This window comes from Callionymus lyra, chromosome 8 (assembly GCF_982586985.1).
Source record: "Callionymus lyra chromosome 8, fCalLyr1.hap1.1, whole genome shotgun sequence".
Lineage (NCBI taxonomy): Eukaryota > Metazoa > Chordata > Actinopteri > Syngnathiformes > Callionymidae > Callionymus > Callionymus lyra.
The window spans coordinates 6,956,791-6,977,882 of NC_141825.1; the positions used below are offsets into that span (position 1 = coordinate 6,956,791).

General features: G+C 40.6%; 1 protein-coding gene across 3 annotated transcripts in view; it reads left to right on the top strand.

The window, feature by feature from the left end:
- reln (reelin) overlaps positions 1-21,092 on the top strand; it is a 101,413-nt gene that overhangs the window by 1,663 nt on the left and 78,658 nt on the right. For all 3 annotated transcript variants that reach the window (XM_087797268.1, XM_087797270.1, XM_087797269.1), the window contains exon 2: positions 13,760-13,867. In XM_087797268.1, coding sequence (XP_087653394.1) covers positions 13,760-13,867 — 108 coding nt within the window. The remainder of the gene's footprint in view (positions 1-13,759; positions 13,868-21,092) is intronic.

Genomic DNA, 21,092 nt, shown 5'->3' on the forward strand with positions numbered 1-21,092 from the left:
AGTTCCCAGTAACTCTTCTTGTACCCATCATAAGTACACATATTTTATAAACCTTCTATTACACATAAGGATGTTTATCTGCCTGAAAAAAAAATGAACGCCTGGATCAGCCCTTCTGTCAAACACCCTCTAACTGGATCCGGGTGTGCAGAGATTTGAATAACTAGCTGGTGGATGGAGGGATGGTGCGCACAGAGAGGTTTAAATAATTAGCATTAGAAACGTGGGGAGCGGGGAAGGAGGGAGGGATTTAAATAGGGCCGTGGTCCGGATCAGATGGAGTCGGGAGAGATTTAAATGATGGCGTGAGCGTTGAGCTGTGCAGAGACCCGATCTGGGGTCCGCGTTGAGAGAATTTTTTTCCGAGGTTCAAAGTTCTTTTTTTGCCGATACTTTTGAAGATCATTTTACATCCAGTTGAGTTGACTTTTGGCTACATATTCATGAAGGCTTCGGCTCCCAGAACCTTCAGAAGCCAATGAATGAATGAACAAACGCTCCAAGAGTCGATAGCAACGTGTTTTAGGTGAAGGCAATAATTTCCTTTAACCAGTTGTTTTCATAGCATTACACTAAAAACGATGCTGTTCATATCAAGATCATACCATATCACCTTTTTTTTAAGTCATTAATATTGAAATTAGGTCCTTAAAACAACAATTATTTTTTCAGTTAGCTGTAAATGCCCTCAGTGAAAGTGACTGAAAATCTTATCTGAAGTCATTGAATATTATAAAAATTGTTTTAAATCAATAACCGTGGAATAAAATGTTTTTCAATAAAAATCGAACCAAACAAGTTTGACCTTCGTAAGACTGACTCGACTTGGATGATTATTATTAACACATCATATCTCGACTGAAACAACCATAACTCAACAACCCATTCACACTTTTGAGTAAAGATCTCGGGAACAATAGATTCTAAAGGTTTTGAAACTTGTGTTTCTTGCGGCTCATTGGTCCAACTTCAGTCTCAGTTAGTTTGTTCGAATAAAGCAAAATCTTTAACACAATTATGGAACAAAAAATCTATTTATTCAGCAATGAAAAATCAAAATTCTGACGGTTTATAACCAGGCCTGCGTATCAATAAACTCTTATATACTTTTTTTTACAAGATGCACTCATAGCACAAATCTTGTCTTATTTTTTCAGCTTTGGTAAATGTCCACAAAAACACAAACATGTTTCAAGTACACTTGATGTTCGCTGCCACTCATTTTTTCTTTAGAAAAATCCTCACATTATCAAGTTCTGATCATGTGTAGAACTAATACTTCCTGTTTAGTTCAGTTAGGTAAACACACATTTTGTCTGGCCCCCCAACTTCCATGGCTAAAAGGTTTTGGCCCTTTGTGTGATTGAGTTGGACTCCCTGGTTCTACACTTTATCTACTTCGGTCAATAGCGTTTTGTTGATGAATCATCTTTGGATTCGATGATTGCTACACGGCGGCTTGAGGAAATGGTAGGCGGAGGGCATTTAGAGAAGCTCTCGTCGAACAAAAAGAAAAAGATTTCAGGGGAGAAGGTTGTCGGGAGATGCAGGGAGAGTTCAAGCCGACAAACAAGACCTCATACAACAGGGGGTCGAAGGTGAGAGTCTGGAGAAAGAACCTTTGCATTTAGTTCCAAGCAATATTATCACTTTGTGTGGGAGATATGCTTTCACAGTAATTGGGATTCTGACCTGACCCCACTGCTTCTAGATTCTCTGTTTTCTTTTGAGCGATAAGATGGTGTGTGGGCAGCTGACTTGGTCTGTTTTTGTATGTGTTAAGATTGCTGTATTAAGCTATCAGGATGAAGTGACCAGGAGAGGTTACTCAGTGAGGGAGATATTTATGATGGTGGGTGTGAAGCACAAGCAGAGTGGACGGATAAAACCAACACTTCAATCTTGTGGACTTAAAGGTTTTCAAGCGAGAAATCGATGGAGAAAGTTAGATGTTGAAACTCTGGGGTCGATCCATAATGAAGACGAATGAAAACATCTAGCAAGATGTATTAAATCAAAGACACACTATGTTTTATGTGCATTAAAACGCCACGATTCCTCTTTTTTTTTAACATTTGTTTGTTCAATGGACGAGCGTGTCTAGTTGGTGAGTTCTGTTCAGGATTTTCTAAAAATTTTCTATGGCTTTTTCTTACTAAGATCTTGTCAGGGCTTTATAAATCTCTGGTAATGATATGTATTTTTTTTTGGAGAAAGAGGTGAAAATTAACCAATCACAGTCTAAACCAATGTCAAGTCACCAGAGTGGTTAGAGGGGGAGATTTAAATGGAAGCGGAGTCACGTTGTGGCTTCACACCTTTCAAGGCAGACTTTTTGGAAATGCAAGATCAAATCCAGAATTTAAGTCAAAAGAAACATTGTCAAAAGGGTGTGAAGGAATTTGATGGGAAAAATGATTGGTTATTGTGTGGATGACTGTGAGTGGACGTCCATGAAGGTAACGTCGCTGAGTGATACTCTCACGTTATGCTGCATGACCTTGTTCTATCATTTTAGATTTTGGCTTAGTTTTCTTAAACATTGAGCAGGTGTCTTGTTTTAATGATGTTCTTGGTGTTGATGGTGGTTCGCAGCTGACTTGAATAGTCCAAAAAAAAGTTACACTTTACTGATCCTTTTTTGAGTAAATGCAATGTGAAAGTGCTACATGAGTAAGTTGTTTATTCAAAACAAGTGTTTTCTGGTGTTTATTTTTAACTGATTTAAAGGTCATGAAATGGTTCCACGGGAGAACTACTGTTACACAACTGATGAGAGATGGTCATGTTCCCAAAAGAAATTACACATTCAAACTTGAAAACACAATACATCGATTGTGAATACCGTCTGCTGTGTGACTATTGGATTAGAAGTAGCAAATCATTCTCAGCAGCTTTCCTGGCAGCCACATCTAAACTCAATAGAAAAGATGCCAACCTTTTATTTTCCTTCCCATTGCTGACATATTTCTGGGTTGTCGTCCCATTTGTCTCAGAGCAGCACAACTCGGAGGTGAAGGTTACCGGTTACTTCCCTTGGACGCCGAGACACAATATATCCGCCATCGTCGTAACCATGGTGAAACGTCGGCAGCAGCCGAGGCCACGTTTATGTTTTCACACGCGTATGTTGCAGGTCCATTGAACGCCGTAATTACAACGTGCGACACTTTGTTTCCTCGCACTCGAGGGTCTGTTTTCTGACCTTTGACACTTCCTTGTCAGTGCGGCGTCGCTCCGAGCTCCATTCTTACACCGTGATTAGATTTAGCCGCCGCTAATCTCCGCCGTCAGCCTCGCTTAGCGAAGACGTTTTAATGTTTCAAAAAATAAAAGTGTATTTCGTACGGTGGCTCGAGCAGTGGTCAGTGATCCGGAAAAAAAAAAAAAAGACTGGCCTAGTTTGCATGCAGACATCTAGTTTCTAGTAACGAGGGACATTGTGAAGGAGGTAAGTGTGAGGGGACGACTGAAGGGAATTGGGGCTAATGGTTTAATGGGGCTCTCCTGCGAGCAAAAAGGACGGGCAACATCAACCCAGCACTTACAAGTGGATCACAACCGTGCATTCATTAACTTCCCATCTCCTCAGCCATTCAGCCTCCCGCTGTTTGGTCTGAATAGAAGCAGAGAGAAGTGTGTCAAGTGTGTTTCTGTTTGCGTCTTCAGTTGCACACGTTCATCACAAACCGTCTCCAGAGCATGTGGATAGCATGTGTGACGACTCGTAAAGTCGAGCGTTACATATTTTAGGAGTGTCCAACTTAATCACACAAGAATTTAAAAGCAGAATTAACTTCACCAACAGGAAGTGAAAGACAGATTGTGACCTTCTATTTTCGTTCTTTGAGGCTCGATTTATCACGTCCAGTTTTTCCTTCAACATCAGTTTTAGTCTCTGTATAACTGTTGAAATCTAGGGTTAGGGTCATCTTTCCCGACTTTGTTCTCCAATCTTAAACCCTTTTTTATCTCATTTAGTCCATAAAAACTCCAAATATTGTTCTGTGTTGACAACCGAAGCTCACGGAGAGCATGTCGGTGCAAATCTGTTTGAGAAAGTGCGTGTCTATCTGATTACAAGAGCCTCTCTGCTAAGATTACAGGCTCGGGTGTTCAAACGGAGACTGCGAGCGTCCCGTCCCTCGCTTGCTTTTAGCGTCCCTCCCCGAGGTTTTGACGAGTGTTTCCGTTTCAAAATTCTACTTTTCAAGCATAAAAATCTTTCACTAGATTCACTTTAATGTCACTGCTGGTTATGTAACACCTGGAAAAAACACGCTTATTCACTATTTATAATACAAACATGAGAGAAACTTTGATCCAAAAGTTTTTAGATCAAATTTACTTGAGTGAACGCAACCAAACAAACAAAGTGTCACAAGTTAGAGGCCATGATGACTCAACAGGAAAACAGCAGCTCTTCAGCCATCCACAAAAAACATGACTTGATATTTGTTTATTTGCTCTTATATTAGAGCTGGGACGTTCTTTGTGGCATCGACCGAAATCCTGGGGTCGTACCACACAGTCAAAATGCTTCGTCTTGTTTTGATGCTCATGAATGATCGAAACTTGATAATGTTAGGAAGGGAAAGTGACAAAGGCAGTGGACATCAATTTGTCAGTTTTGCACGGGAAATTATATATATATATATATATTTTTGGGGCAGAAAATAGCTTGGAGTGAGAGTTTCTCTAAAGCTGACAAATTAGTCATAAGATTTGTACTATGTTTATTTGAATTGTCCGTTCCATTAGAATTGATAATATAAAAAATGGTATCGAAAGAAGTATTGTTTAGGGACGGAAATGGAAAACTAGTTTGAATAATCTTTCGATCGATTACTCAGGCCTGATTCAAGTAAAGTCTTTAAAATTATACTCTATACTTAACATAATAGGTTTGTTTTCAACCAGAAAACTTGTTGCTTCCAACAGGTCGTCAAATACTATTATAATATTTAGACAAAATTCCATTTTGTTAATAGACAGTATATATTTGAAATGAATTTAAAGAAATCAAATAACCTTAAAAAATCGGAAGAGAAATTTTCCTTATTTATTATGTATTAATTATGGTATACATTTAATTGAGATTGGGCCAATTTGAGTTTTCGTGGGGGTCTTTTTCCCTCTTTATGTATGCATTAGATATAGTTTCAATCTGAAAAGTGAATTAATTTTCCTTAATAGAAAAACTTAAATTGAATGAACAATTATTCTGTGTTAAGAGGAGGGGTTGGATAAGGTCCAATGGAAACACATGTAAATGATCATTTAAATACTGTTTCAGTTTAAAACCTATCAACCTCAGTACAAAAGTTAATATATTTAGATGTTAAACTTAAAATGTATTTAATTAAATAAGTATTTATAGTATTTCTTGGCCACTATTCCTTTTTTTTAAGTCATATCTGGGGCAGTGCTGGTGAAATGAAACATTGTAGTGAGACAGAGGGCTACGCTAGAGTACATCAAGGGCCACAGATGTCCCCCTGTGTTGAGCTAATACAATAATAACCAGAAAGAAAAAATGCTCAAGTACTACTTAAGTCAAAGTGGATCCAAGGGTGAACAAGCGTGACTAATAAAGAGCTTAAACGTGGCGGGAGGCGCTTATTATATCACGTTATCTTTTGCACTTTTAAGATGCATCCAAACAATTATTTGTCCTTTTTAATGTTCATCGTGATTTGTGTTACTTTTGTTCCTCTCTCTGAATGCTCGGTTCGCCAAACGCTGGGATCGTGAGTTCTAGGATGACATGAAGGGCTTTGTATATCTATGCAAACACATGCTAATATGGCCATCCCAATCTGCGTGACAACAATAGCCCAGTGTTCATCTTCTGTCGGGGAAAACCGAGGGGCTTTAAGCCGGATTTTGAACGATGATGGTCGCTTGTGAAACCTTTTCCTCCCTCCTCTTCATCCTCGTGCTGGACTTGTTGTTTTCACGCGCTGGTTTTCCCAGCCGCGGTTGATTGGTGTGTCAGCTTTTGTCCGTGGCCTCTTCCGACTGAAGAATGACGCTCCTGTTGGACGATTGTTGTTCATCCTCCTCCTCCTATTTATGAGATCCTCCTCCTGGCACCTTTATTGAGAGATCTGTAATCCCTGCTGGGGGGGTGTGGGGTGGGGGGGGCGGCCGTGTCGTCTGTGCTGATAGCATTCTGAAGGCCTCGTAGCGCCTCAGTGGACACACTACAGAGGAGGTATCAGCGAGCGAGTGGACCGGTGCTGGGCATACGCGGAGTGGCACAGGCGGATTAGCCCTAGCCCTACCCCCATATTGCACCAGTCACCTTCAAACATCCAGCTTGTCCAACAGCGAGGCAGCGGGCTGGCGGAGACAGATTACAGACTCTTGCATGCACGGCTCACACGTATCCCCGCTGAAAGTGACAGCATGGATGAGGGGGTTGGTGTTTCGCAGGGACCCTGAAAACGCTTCATTCCCCCTAATGCTCTGTTGTGAAATCCCACCTATGACATGAGATACTTGCAGCCTCCACAAATGTGTGTCATCAGTCGGCTCGGTCTCAGGATTAGCGCATCCTTTTTGACGTGTTCGCGCCCGTCGAATACGACGCATTGCAATTACCGCGTCTCCGGCTCGAACATGGGGCGTAAGAGAAAGTGTTTCAGCCTCCGACGGATCTTTCTCGTCTCCACTGTCCATGTTTATCTGGCCCCGATCGCTCTGCTTGGCTCGCCTTCTATTTAAAAATTAATACCGGCCAGAACAACATATCACTTTCCCTCGATACTGCAATAATGTGTTCGCAGAAACTTTAAACTTCACCAAGACTTATTCCCCTCCATGTTGCTGGAGTTTGTATTGTTTGGTTATGAAACGAAGAGCTTTCACTGCAGATATTCTATTATTGTTTTGATTTTTCTAACTTCAATGTAGCCCGTATTTTCCTCAATGTTTGTTACAAGTATATGTCAAAGGTCACAAGGGACATTCATGAAGTGTAGTGAAATAACATTGAAAAGAAGTTCAAGATTAATCTTTCAATCTTAACTGCCTTTTCTGTAGTTTTTCCCCTCCAAGAATAAAGTTGTGGATAGAGAGTAAGGAAGGATGAAAGATGTCTGACGTTGTTAATGGCATGAACAAGAATGACAGGATGAGCTGTTGTGATTAAGACTCCGTGTCTCGGGGAAATGCTCTTCATTGATCGATCGCGAGTCCAGATCGTCTTTCATTATCACAACAGGTTTTTTAATCAGGAATCAATCATTTGATGCTCCTCGGTAAACGTTTTACAAGATTTAATTTGCACCTCACAGCAGGAAGGTTGTCGGTTCACTGCCAGGTCGGGAGTGACCTTGAACTGGTGACCAGTGGAGTTTGTATGTTCTCCCCGGGATGCGTGGGTTTACTCCGGGCACTCCGGTTTCCTCCCACAGTCCAAAAAACATACAGAGGTTGATTAAGAAACTTGGGGAAATTGTCCGTAGGTATGAGTGTGTGTGTGAATGGTTGTGTGTCTTTGTGTGTCCTGAGACAGACTGGCGTCCTGTCCAGGGTGTCCCCCGCCTCTCGCCCATAGAATCTGGAATAGGCTCTAGGCTCCCCGCAACCTCGGTAAAGGGGTTAAGCTGTAAAGAAAATAAATGAATAAATAAAAATGCACTGGTAATACACAGATAAAAAGTTTAGGGTTAAAGCACAGTATGACATTAAAGCAAATTATACGGGACTAGAAAAACAAATACAAGGCTAATTCAATTGTTATAGTTTGAAGTTTATTCTTGTACTGTTGTTTTGAACCCGATCTAGGTCCATGTCGCCAGCAGCTCCAATTTAATTCAATTTGATTTAAGTGTATTATCGTAACAAAGTTATCTCAAGGAACTTCACAGTTTAACTAAGACTATATTGGAGAACATAAAAACAGATCCTAGCAACTTAACAATGAGTGAATCACAGTGTTGCCCTTTTAGAAGGCAGAAACCTTGAGCATAACCGATCTAATACCGCGATTAATGTGATCGGTAGAGTAAAAACTAGGTCCCATATAATGCAAATCAAATTTTATAAAACCGTAACAGCCACTTGGATTAACCTTCCCATAAGACCACGGAAATGGTTCTGTAGTACTCCAAAAATACTCACAGAATTGTTCAAAGAATGATACATTTTCTCAGCATAGTCGTATGAATTTGATGTTCATGTATGTGATTTAATGATACGCAGTGATTTTACTTAAACAAACTTGTAAAGGCGGAGTGATCTTTTCTTTTTGATGGAATGCCTCACAGCAGCAGATGGCTCTGCCAGCAGGTAAAGATGGTGCCAGAAGGTTACGCAACGGAATGATGGCTCTAAGACCCGACTGGAACACAACATGACACATATATGTGCAGCAACACACTTCCCACACAACCTTCTGACACTGCGAAAGGAGCGTATTCCTGGAGAAAGAATCTTTTTCTTTCCTCACATGACTTTATCGAAGGGTAACATTTCCTTCATCGCCTGGAGCCAACGTTGCATTCATAACCATGTTAGGAGGCTCGAGGATCGTGGCACCCTGGCACTGGCACTACTATTAAAACAGATGGAAACATGGCTTCCCCATGGTCTAGTCTTCATTTCCTGGTCCTCACGGGGGCACGTTTCTCTGTCAGTGGGATATGGGTCAGATGGCCAGGCATGTCGTTGCCAGGTATATTCCCTCCACTCGTGAAAATCACCAGTTCTTTGCAGTCAATAATTCTCTCCCAGTGACATGAATTTGGCCTCATTTTGTCTGATTTCACCGGCTTAGCTCATGTGAGTAAAGGTCATGGAAGTGGGCGCGGGTGTATTGGTGACCTTCATGGGTCTCTTCAGGACCTGCCAAGCTTGAAATGCAAGCGGAGAAGTTTGCAGCGTTAATTTGGGGGGATTCTCTGGACACACCCCGACTTCCTGTCCAGCAAGGGTTTCATTTCTTTGCGTAATGTCCCTCAAAATGAGCTCATGTCTCGCTGCAGTTTTTGCCAACCACGGAGCCGACACAACACAATACTTCGAGATTGTTTTTATAGACTTTATTGATTTGAAACACTTCATTTATACCTTTGTTTTGTTTGTTTAAAAGGTGAAGGATTCCAGCATCACACCAAAATCTCCACTATGGCACAACAAACTTTCAAAAAATGTCATTAAATAAATTTCTCTTTCAGTTTTGTTTTTATTGGCTTTTAACACGGCATGAGACTCGGTTGCTGTTCTTGGTGCATTTGCTCTCATTGTGTTTTGAACCGTTTTTTAGCTGATATTTTTATGTTCTTGTACCTCACTTTGTGTGAACCGCTGTTAATTTTAAGTGCTCTATGAATAAAGTTGAGTTGATGTAGTAATAATTGTAAATATTGCAATATAACCACACATGTGTGATGTTGCAATTTATCATGATACTATCGAATCTGGAGCCAAGTATCATAAAATGTGTCCAAGACTCGACAGTAAAATAGTTTACTGTAGAAATGACGAGTTAAGTAGTTGTTCGTGCTTTTTGTCAGTCGGTTTTATTATACTACCAAATTTAATTTGGAATCTGGTAAATGTTGGAATTATGATTCATTTTTTAAAGCTCATCAATAGTGATGATAATTTAATTGAAACCATATAAAATGAAAAAAAAAAAAGTTTCAATATCTTCTTGTTTCCTGATCAGCAACAGTTAGATAAGCCTTGAAGATTTGATCCTGGAAGTTTGTTGTTGGAACATTGGAGTTTTAGTCGAGGGAAAAATCGAACAGAATGGAAAGGAAAGTTGGTTTTATGCTACTCTGGTGACTATACATGACCTAATTCTGCGAAATGGTTTTTCTAAATATTATTTTCCAGCTACACTGGCACGAGTGAGTGTTTCCTATCTCTGTCTGTGAAGCTGTGGAAGTCCTGAGATGTTCTATTGTTGGTTGAATATATATATATTTTTGTCTTGGATCCAAATGACCGCTGCAGGCCCATCTACGTTTGTAGTCATGGGACTGAAACATCAATATTACATCGTTGCTTCAGGCAGACCTGTGTGTGTGTGTGCGCTGATGTGTGTTAGTATTTTTTGTTCGTACCTGTCCAGCATGTATCATTTCCTCCGTCTTCGACTCCCTCGGGCTTGTTTTGGTAGTTCTCCACACACCAGTCTCTGAATTCTTTTTTAGCATTTGGGCAAAAAGATCAGGTGAGTAGACGAGAGTCACACCTGCACGTCTCGACCCTTGTGTTTTTCCAAGATAGATACGCAACCGTACGTTTTTCTTTTTCTTCCTGGAAGAAACTAGTGGTCTCGAGGTCTCGCTGCGTTCAAGGACTTCGATAACATTTGTTGCAGATTCCTGCAGTCCGCCGGTGCTGGTAATAGTTCAACCCCGCACCCGCCTTCTGGCGTCTTATTAGCCTCCGCCAGATGAACAGTACTAAAGAAAACGAGGTATGGACGGGAATGTTAAAGGCTACCATCAAAGGCTTCCCGCCGACTCCCTGAGAGCGGTGTGTGTGTGTGTGTGCGCCAGTGCTAAGTATCACGACAGGTAATTGGATCTGATTGGCTCATTCGTCTGGTGCAGACCGCGGGCGAGCTCGCGTTTTTTTTTTCTTTTCGTTTCTAAATAATTTAGATTTTTTCGATCTGTATTGATCAGCTCCCCTCGGACCACTGCACCCCCTCCTCTAATATCTCCATCCCTGATCAGACCTTCTACTTTTTCATTCTAACCTTGTACCCCCCCAACCCTCACACCCCCGACTCCTACACCTCCGCCTACACAGTACAGGTAGACGGTTGGAAATCCATGAGATGTGAGGAGACGGGGAAAGACTAGAAGGGTTTTTACTTATCCATGATGCCACAAATAGAACGGTAAGACGAGGAGAAGAAACGTGTAAGCAGTGTATAAAGCAAGGTATCGGGGGAAAGGAGGAATATTTGATGCGTTATCTCTTATTTTTTGTGTGTCGGCGGAAAGCTTTGTGCGTCGGTTATTCTATAGACATACTTCGTTGCATTAATATCCGTCCACTAGTCGGTTAAAATCCCGCCGGGGCCTCGGATCAACACGATGTTAACAAGTTGCGTTGCTGCGATGGATTGGTTGAGTAGATGATGTGTTGTGAGAACTTGTGCGAGCACATCTGCAGAGCACACGTATTATAATGACCTGCCGGAATGAATGGCTGCCCGCGTGCGTTACGAGGTGCGACGTGGAATAAACATGCTAATGCGTGTGTTGCCTTAACATGATAACTGCCGTTATCGCAAATTGCCCTGCAATTTTCCTACAAAAAAAGGATTTGACATTGCTTTGAATAGCATGCAGGGTTTTGAACGATTCCAATTCATGAGAACATTTATCTCTGAAAAGAAAGAAACAATTCTCAATTTTTTATCTTGAACATGTCCATACAAGTCGGGTTAAGAAAAATATAAGCCATTTTAAAAAAGGATTGTTGTTTAAACAAGTGATATTTTATTGTGTCCTGTGAATTACAATTTCGATATAAAAAGGAAATCATACAATAGTTATTTGGAGTGAATAAGTTACCATGTTTTAAAAAAGTAAATAAATTAATACCATATTAATATAAGTTTTTCCCCTCCTACCTTAAATTTACCAACACATATTTTGACCCAATTTTGACTTTATTAATATTTTCAGCCACAGTAACTTATATTTATGTATTTATATATATTTTTTCAAACATGTATGCAGGTTATTTATTAATATTTAACATTTAACTTTTACTTTATCAAATTGTCAAGCTTTTTTAAAAAATATTTATTTTTACTCCAAATCAGGGGATGTCTCTTTAGATGACAATATAGGAAAATTGTTGGAAATTGCTGTATACAAGTTGTTTATATTATTGAGTCCTGTGCATTTTTAAGCGCACAAAGCTATACCATAACTGAAACGATACTACACTATAACTGCAAACAAACATGAGATCATCAAATCAAAGAAACGACCTACTTTTACCAACTGCTATATCCCAATACCTTTTAAGCATTTGAAATCTTGTTAGCAATGGGCCTCATGTAGCCTAGACCTGTCAGCTCCTTTTTGCAATACCCTGTGTAAAGAACCTTCAGGTGGTGCCTATTTAGATATTAAGATATTTTATAATCTTTTGTCCCATTATTGACTTTTTCCGTTTTTTTTTTTTTTCATTTGTTTTTCTTCTCCTGGTCACTGGCTCGACACCTAACACTAAAAAGTGGTATTTTATGATGTGAAAATTGGTTAGTTAAAGTGGTGAAAGAGGATCTTACCTCACAACCTTCCCTTAAATATAGAAATCCAGTGCAGAATCCCTGGGTCAGAGCTGGCTGAGGTCACATTGAAAAATTCTGAAGGACAGTGATGAGTTTGTTTGTTTAACTAACTTATAAGTAAGACAATGGAATTGTTCACATTATGTATACCAAGTAAAACAAACTGCAGCGAGAAATCTGAGCTGCTCTAGTAGAAGAACTTACATTTCCACGATCCTTAAAACTCTTCACTGGCTGCCAGTTTCTTTCAGGATCCATTTTAAAATTCAGGTTCTTACTTTCAGATCTATTCATGGTCAGACCTTCCATCAGTGATCTGATCCAGCCTTACACCCCAGCTCGGGCTCTGAGATCTTTGGATCAGAATCTACTGATGGTTCCTGAACACGGTTCAGGACCAGAGGAGAGAAATCCTTCCAGACTGTTGCTCCTAAGCTTTTCAACAATCTCTGTGTTTGATGATCTACTGACTCCTTCAAGAAACTTCTTAAGATATTTTTATTTGAGCTTTTTCTTAACTTTCTTGTTGCTGCTGTGTTTGTCTCAATGTTGTCTTGACCTTTTAAATTTTGTATTTTAAATGTGTATTGTTTTTGATTGTTTAAGTGCTTTGTGACCCTGGTCTGAGAAACATCTTTACGAATAATTACTTACTCACTTACAAGTTTAATTCAGTTGATGGATTTCAAGATCACTTTCCAATTCATTAACTTTCCAAACGCCACAGACTTATTGGAGAGGATGTCATGTCTGGCAAAGGTTGTGTTATTGTGGAGCCAATGATTAATGCTATGATTCTTCTGCGAAGTTGGCTCACGACCGGGGAGTAGCCCTCGAACGTACCCAGAGACTCTCACACGCCTCACTTGAGGATGTGTGAATGGACTCAGACAGGCAGGGAGTCCGGGCCACACAGTTTGCTCTGGCCAGATTCCCACAACAAACCTGACTCGACCCAAATCAACGCCCACGTCAGACTGACACATAAACACGTTTTCTTTGGTGACCCAAAAAAAATCGGGATCTTGAGTGTTGTACAAATACACCCCACTCCCCTCCCCACCCCCCAATGCTTTTAGATGTCTTTTGTGTACAACTTTTTCTGGTGTGTGGGGGATGCATTCCCCTTTAAGCCACAGACAGTCGCTCAGTGTGCTGAGCCGTCTGACTGGAAGCGATCCAGGGGCTCGGCTCTATTTCTCCAGTGATACAGTCGGCCCCGCGGTCCTGTCACTTAGCAGCTTTTTTAGTGGTCGGATCGATGGGTATCTTGTCTCTGGAAGTGTGTTCTCCACTGTGTGTGTTCATCTCTGATTGAAAGAGTGCTTGTTCAGGATTTAACAAATAACCTCTTTTGTGTCTTAAATCTTATTTCCCTTCAATATATGGGTGATTTACAAACACCCACTTTTTAACTCAAACGTCATTCATTGTAAACTATCAAATATTCATCTTTTTTCCCTCCATTTTTTCCAGTGACCATCTCGACAAGCGTTCCCTTCGACGGTCTCCTGGTGACGGGACTATACACGTCCACGCCCGTCCAGTCGGCTCCTATCCCTGCTCCTGCCGCTTTCGGCTTCGGTGAGTCTTCGTCAAGATCAAGAGAGTTTGTCACGATTTTTACTTTCACCAACGATTGCGAACGTGTTGGTTCTGGGTCAATGTCCGCTTGTCGTCAAACACACACGATCGGTGTCGGGAATTTGAGTTTTATTCACCAAAAACAATAATTAAATTAAATAATAAAATCAAGATGATCCATCACATCCATCACACTTGACTTTTAATAGTAATTCAACATGTAATCACAAATGATACAACTTTTCAAAATTGAAAGTATGCTATGGTACGGTACATTTTAATAACATTTTCCATATATTATATATATTCAAATATTTACCCTTAAATAAGTACCATTGTCAATCTACCTGACAATACCATTTATGTCGGTGATGCTGCTGATAATGATGACAACATAAACATTGGAAACTTATATATATATATATTTATATATATATATATTTATAAAATGTATATAGAAAATCATTGAATAGTTATTTAGAGGGAATGACTTGTCTAATCTGGACATGAACAAGATTAATAACAAATTTAAATACACAATATTTTTTTAATTGTCTACTTTTAGCCAATTAATTTTCCTTTTATTTTATTTTTTTCTTCCTACCTTAAATATACTAACAACACATTAACTTATCTTTATATATTGAAACATTATTATAGGTTATTAATTTGTTTTATGCATTACATTTACTTAATTTTATTAAGTGAAAATTCATTTTTCTTTTATTTTTTAAATTTCAGTGTCATTCACTGTCAAGGCATTTTTCACCCAAAAACAACTAACATTCACATAATGTTCTCTCATGGAAAGTGTTAGTGTTTGAATGATGTGCTTGCAGACGTACACCACAGAGAACTATAGAGAACAAAGATTAAACAAGTTCACAGCAAGAGGCCGAAGCCTGATTAACTCCATTGTTGTTCACACTCTGACTTTTCCTCTCACAGAGCAGCTCATTGTTGACTGTTTCCTGCCGAGATGTCTATGCACAAGTTGCAAATGTGTTGCAACACTTTTACTTTTTTAATTGTATATTCTCAATATTAAGAAAAAATGCCAGCGATAAGTGACAGGAAATTACATTTTTACATGATGCTAACAATTAATTTCATCAATAAAAACTTATCTACAAGCTCATTTTAAGTTAAGAAAAATGTTTTGAAAATATACAATGTTGTTGTCAGTGTGTGTCTCTGCTGTCACAATGTGTTATCAATTTGTGTCGCATAACAAAAACAGATGTAGGAAACCGCTATTCCAAGAAAATAAAATATTTCCTGACTTCCACTGTCTTTCTACGACCATAAGTGTAAAAAAAAAAAATCTTTATTTCAAATGTCTTTTTCAAACTGTCTGTAACGGGAAGTATAATTTGAAAATTAATCCATCATTATTGGGAGTTAAATATATCTTAATGATCTTTGTTTCTTCTCTTTAATCAAACACAATCCTTTCATTCAACACAATGTTTTGACAGCCAGAATCTCTGTTTATCTACTTATTTATCCACCACATAAACCGGATGCAACACTAATAGACTCATCTAAAATGACCAGAGTTTTGACGCTACCGTCTATATTATCATCTCTTGACGAGTCACTTGTTGATAATAAAATCATCAGGCTCACCCCAGGAACGCTAACAGACTCGCACGTATTCCCGTATGTTCTGACAGCGACTCAAACACGCGTCACCAGCTGTGATCAGGTGAGGAAGCAGCAGGCGATCGTGTGTTTGACAGATGTGCGCCGGGTGGATCTCGGTCGAACCCGAGGGCAACGGCAAACATATTAAGCCTCATTACCGTCACTTGTCAATTGACGGAGGAGCCTGAGGGAGTCCTTCAGATTTCAATTAGAGGCTTCTGTGTCAGTGTGGCTTCGACGTTTGGAACGTTTAGATAACGTGTCAAAGTCAAGTTTTAGTTATTTTTACGTGGAGATGAATGTCATGTTGATATGGTGACCTGGAGGGCGCTAGCGATACACTATTCTCCTGATTCCATGTATTTGGATAGACTTAATATTAGGAACTATTTTAGGGGACACTGAACTTTGGTTATATCTTGTGATTGAATTGAAAGACAGAATATGACTGAATATCACCTTTAAATCTGATTGAGTCGACTGTATCCTCTCGTCCTCAGTCACCACCAGGATCTGGCGAGATTTGTTCGTCTTTTGCTGTCGAAGCAAATTGACTGTTTACCAACCGGAAGTTTAATTAAAAGACTTTTTCTTTTTCAAATATTTGCATTTTAATTTTAGTCAAAAAACCCTCTATTTTTTACGACATACTTTATTGAAATACTATAAAAAATATAAAGTGCTGTTGAATATCGACACGGTAACGTGAAAATAATAAAGATCTATATACCGATTCTTTACTTACACCCCTGTTGACGTGCAGTATACAATGTCACTGTGTTTAAGATAAGATAAGCAACACAAATTATGTTTTTATTAAACAAGTTTACTTCTATGAAATCCTTAAAACATCAGTTTCACTGTTATTGTGAGTATTTGGCAAAAATAACAACAGGATAAATAAGAGGAATTATGACTTTATGACTTTTTATGAATAATAAAAAGTCATAATATAATATAAAAATCTGTTGGTAAAAGTACACTTTTTCTTATGAATCTTTTGATAAAATATTTTGGCGTCTTGTGTGATTTAGTTTGAGTTTCCTGCTAAAGATGTTTAGAGTGTTTAGAGTCTTCTCTTACTAATCCCTAACAAAGATTCATTCATGTATACAAACAAGTTTGAAAAAAAAGTGAAGAACGATAGTCAAAGACGCTCTCAGAGTCGCGGTTATACAGTTTCATGGGATGTCGAGTGGTTTTTGTGGCAAGACTTGACGCCCCAAGCAGACACGGGGACTATGAAGTGTCCTTTGTGGAGAGAATTCCCATCAGCCACTTGTCGAACAAGTGCCTGACCACAGATACAAGTGTAGTAAACCCATCCACAAGTCTATTTCCGTCCTTCCTGTCTGTTTTCTCCCCCATTGATGGGCTTAAAAATTAACTGGCACAACTAGGTGGAGTCAAAAAAAATATTAAAAAAGGCACATTTGCAATAAAAGCGAGAGGTGGAGTGGCTGAATTTTGACTGCGTCATTAGAACTCGACACCCACTCATTGTGGAATTAGCAGTTGAGGTAATTGGAGTGGCTGCCGCCGGGGTAGACTGGGGAATGCCGTAGCCTTGGCTTCCGGGCGGCAGCTCCGTTTGCCAACGGCTCCTTCCCTCGGGCCCCGGGAGGCAGGAGGACCCTCAAATGTGCCCGTGCGGCTAACCACACATTCTTGCGACGGCCGCCAAATCACGTGCAGGATCTGACGAACTGATTTGAAACATTCAGCGACAGCCTTGTCTTTTACGGATCAGAAAAAAAAACCAACAAAGTTCTAAAGAAAAACTCGATAAACACTTCTGGGCGAGGCACTTGTGTATAAACCGTAATTGTCAAATATCACCGTCTTGGTTCATTTTCTAGTTTGACAGTTTAAGTGGGACTTGAACCACAATGTAAGTGAAGTATTTGTGCGACGGCGTGTTTTAAAACACACACAGAAGGATGTCTGTACACATCGCCAGTAAAGCAACGTGAGTCTGGAATTGTGCCACCGCTGCAGATTCCCAACTGTGTCTTGTGTTTCCTCTTTGACTTTGTTCCATTGGAAATTCCTTTTTCACATTCCAGCCTTTCAGGATTTTAATGCCTCGTTTTTTTTTTCTGTTGTTTTAAAAGTGACCACAAATATTTGCATTAAACAACTGCGAACTTTAAATTACATATATTTGCAGATGACACACTTATTGTGGAGTGTAGGGGAGGAAGACGAGGGGACGGGTCGTGGTGATTCGCGTCGCTCTGCCAACACTAAGCTCTTAAGACTGGTCGTTGATGGATGGCTCGTTTGCCGGGCGATGTTTATTTTGCTGTTAATTTGCATATTCGTACGCGTTAGCGGGGCGATCGGCTTCCGCTAGCTAAGATCTCGCTCTCTCCTCCCGATATGATGGATTTGGCTTTCTGACAAAACGGACAGCTTCGTGACGGGGACGTCCAGCCGACACTTGGCCCCCCATGACGGATGGGCTCCGGCTCAGGCACGGTTTCGGTACGAGATGAAATCACGGTGCCCTTTGACTAGCGGGGGAAGGGGAAGCTAAATATGTAATTATGCCGCACAGACACACAAACACACACATTCCTCAATAGAACCATGTAGATTCAAAGGGTTGGACCACACGTTGATCGTCGCTAAGGAAGCCATTGTGTATCCATAGACATGTGGCCATTGTTTATTCAAGTTTTTCTTTGAAGAAGAAGCGACATTTAAAATGTTCATTAAGGGAAATGAAAGCAACACATAAAAGGAGCACCAAAACCAATGCTGTTATCGATCTGGCTTCTACATTTTATGTCAGAAACTGTGCCATAAAGGAATCGATCATCCCTCTCAAATATCTCTCTACTTTAAGCTTCAAACACACTATTGGCATGGTTGGTTTCAGAGCCTACTGTTCCAATGTACACTTTTGGACAAAGTCCTCTCCTGAGCCTCTCTGATTTTATACATAGATAGATGGATAGATAGATGGATAGACAGATTGATAGATGGATAGACAGATTGATAGATGGATAGAAAGATGGATGGATGGATAGACGGATGGATAGATGGATAAAAATATGGATCGATGGATGGATGGATAGACGGAGGGATAGATGGATAAATACATGGATGGATGGATGGATGGATGGATGGATGGATGGATAGATAGATGGATAAATACATAGATGGATGGATGGATGGATAGAAAAATTGATGGATAGAAAGATTGATGGATGGATAGAAAGATTGATAGATAGACAGATGGATGGATGGATAGATGGATAGATGGATAGATGGATGGATGGATGGATGGATAGATGGATGGATAGAAAGATAGATGGATAGATTGATGGATAGAAAGATTGATGGATGGATAGAAAGATTGATAGATAGACAGACGGATGGATGGATAGATGGATGGATGGATGGATAGATGGATGGATAGAAAGATAGATGGATGGATAGAAAGATAGATGGATAGATGGATGGATAGAAAGATTGATGGATAGAAAGATAGATGGATGGATAGACAGTTTGATGGATAGATGGATTGCTGAGTTACGAATGCCACAGAGTTAACATGTCGTGGAGTTAACCGCGAAAAAAGGAACTATTATCTCTTTCATTGCTAACTTCATTGACTGTAAAGGCAACAGTTCTCAATGTTGCATCCAAACGTAATTAATTCTTTAAAAGCCGCAATAAGACTCTACTCTGTTGAATGAAGATTTTACCTACTGGACTGTACGCATCTAGATCCCAGTCAAGGGTACGCTAGACTTGCCCTTTCGCCACCGAGCAGGATACATGTCACCCCGAGTGTTCGACAACGAGATAAGGAAGTTTGCCGTTCACAGGTGCGACTCCTGTTGAACAGAACCCTCTCCAACACATTCCCGGGAGAGCAGCAGTGAGAATCCTACACATCCCCGTCTATGACTCCCCTCCTACCCCCCGTCTGTCAACTAAGACATGGTGTGTAGAGCAAGAAAGTGGATAAAGAGAAATGATATAGAAAAAGGGGATGATGCGCGGAGAAGTGAAAAGACGAGGGGAAGGAGTTCCCGTGGGGAGAGGAGCTGTCAGTCCCTGGGAGACTTCAAACACACAGCTTCCCTGTGATCAGCTCGCCGGCTCTTCGCTGACAGCTCCTCGACTGCGCCGCTTACAAATCGTCAGACACACGCTTTCACTCGCTCGTATTCTCGCCACAATTATACAACCAAACCCTAATCACGATCCCCCCCGACAAGTAAGCACACGTGTTGATCGTAGGCCCCCCTACATTCGCCAATGCTCGAAACACGGCCCCGGAGTGAGTGATGGCGAGGGACCCGAAACTATCGGTGCCGGGGCGGCGGCGGAGCCGGGGATGTCAATAACCATGATTAACGGTGACCAAAGCCATTACTCCTTCCCTGTTAAGGGCAGAGACACCCAAAGGGCGTACACCTCCTGATGATGGATTCATTATTGCTAAAGATGAAATGAGTTGTCAAGGGAGGGGTTATTTATGGCGGGTGATTTGTGTTCTCTGCGGCAGCACCGCCACGTTACTCGGGCTTCGGCGTCGCTGTACATTTTTTCTCTGCTCTGCTGGCACTGGACCTTCCCACCCCTTCGAGCCCAGACCGAGGTCCCTCTTCTGTCCTCCCCGCCCGCCTGGCGTGTCCTCCCCCACGAATCTCACGAAGCCAGAAGAGGCTGCTAACAGGTGGCTAAACATTCGGGTGCTCCTAGTGTCCTAACGCTGGTGTGTGATGACGCAACACTAAGTTATGTATTCCACCCGTGTGCTGCTTAGCCCGGCTGTGAGTGGGGGAAAGAGCGGGCTTACCTTCAAAGAACTCAAACAGAATAGATCCATGTATTATTGATTCGATGTATACGCACCCCTGCGTTTGTGTGTCATGCATCCCAACGCACTACATCTTTGCCTCTCAGGTGTGTTTGTAGAGCCACGTAAGAAGCGCTGCTGGGAAAATACCGGTTCACTTAGTGTGCAAAGTCCCCGTCCTGAACTCCCCAAAGCTCTGACGTGCCTTTGTATGTTTGTAAGGCGAAGACTACACCTGAGTGCATGTCTATATATGCTTTGGTACCACACATCTTAGAACCAGCTTGTTTCATTTTGCCCGCTAGATGGTTGTCTCAAAATCAATGGAGGTTATGCTCGTGTTGATTTGGTGACTTATAAAGATCTTGTGTTTTAAAATACAACAAGGAACCGCTTTATAGTCTTGATACTGATGAGTGACCACATCTTTATTTATGTTGGTGACTTATAAAGATCTTGTGTTTTAAAATACAACAAGGAACCGCTTTATAGTCTTGATACTGATGAGTGACCAGATCTTTATTTATGTTGGGACTCTCAGAGATGATGAAAGAACACGTTATGGAACAAACAAAAAAAAACAGCAGTTATTTTAAAAACCTCGGCCTTGCATCAAACCTCTTGGTCACATGTTTGGAAAGCGGTATCATGGGACCTCCCTATTCTGGACTAGGGCAGGTCTAGTTAGTCTGGATCAGATCACTGATGTAAGGTCTGACCATGAATAGATCTGAAAGTAAGAACCAGAATTTAAAAATT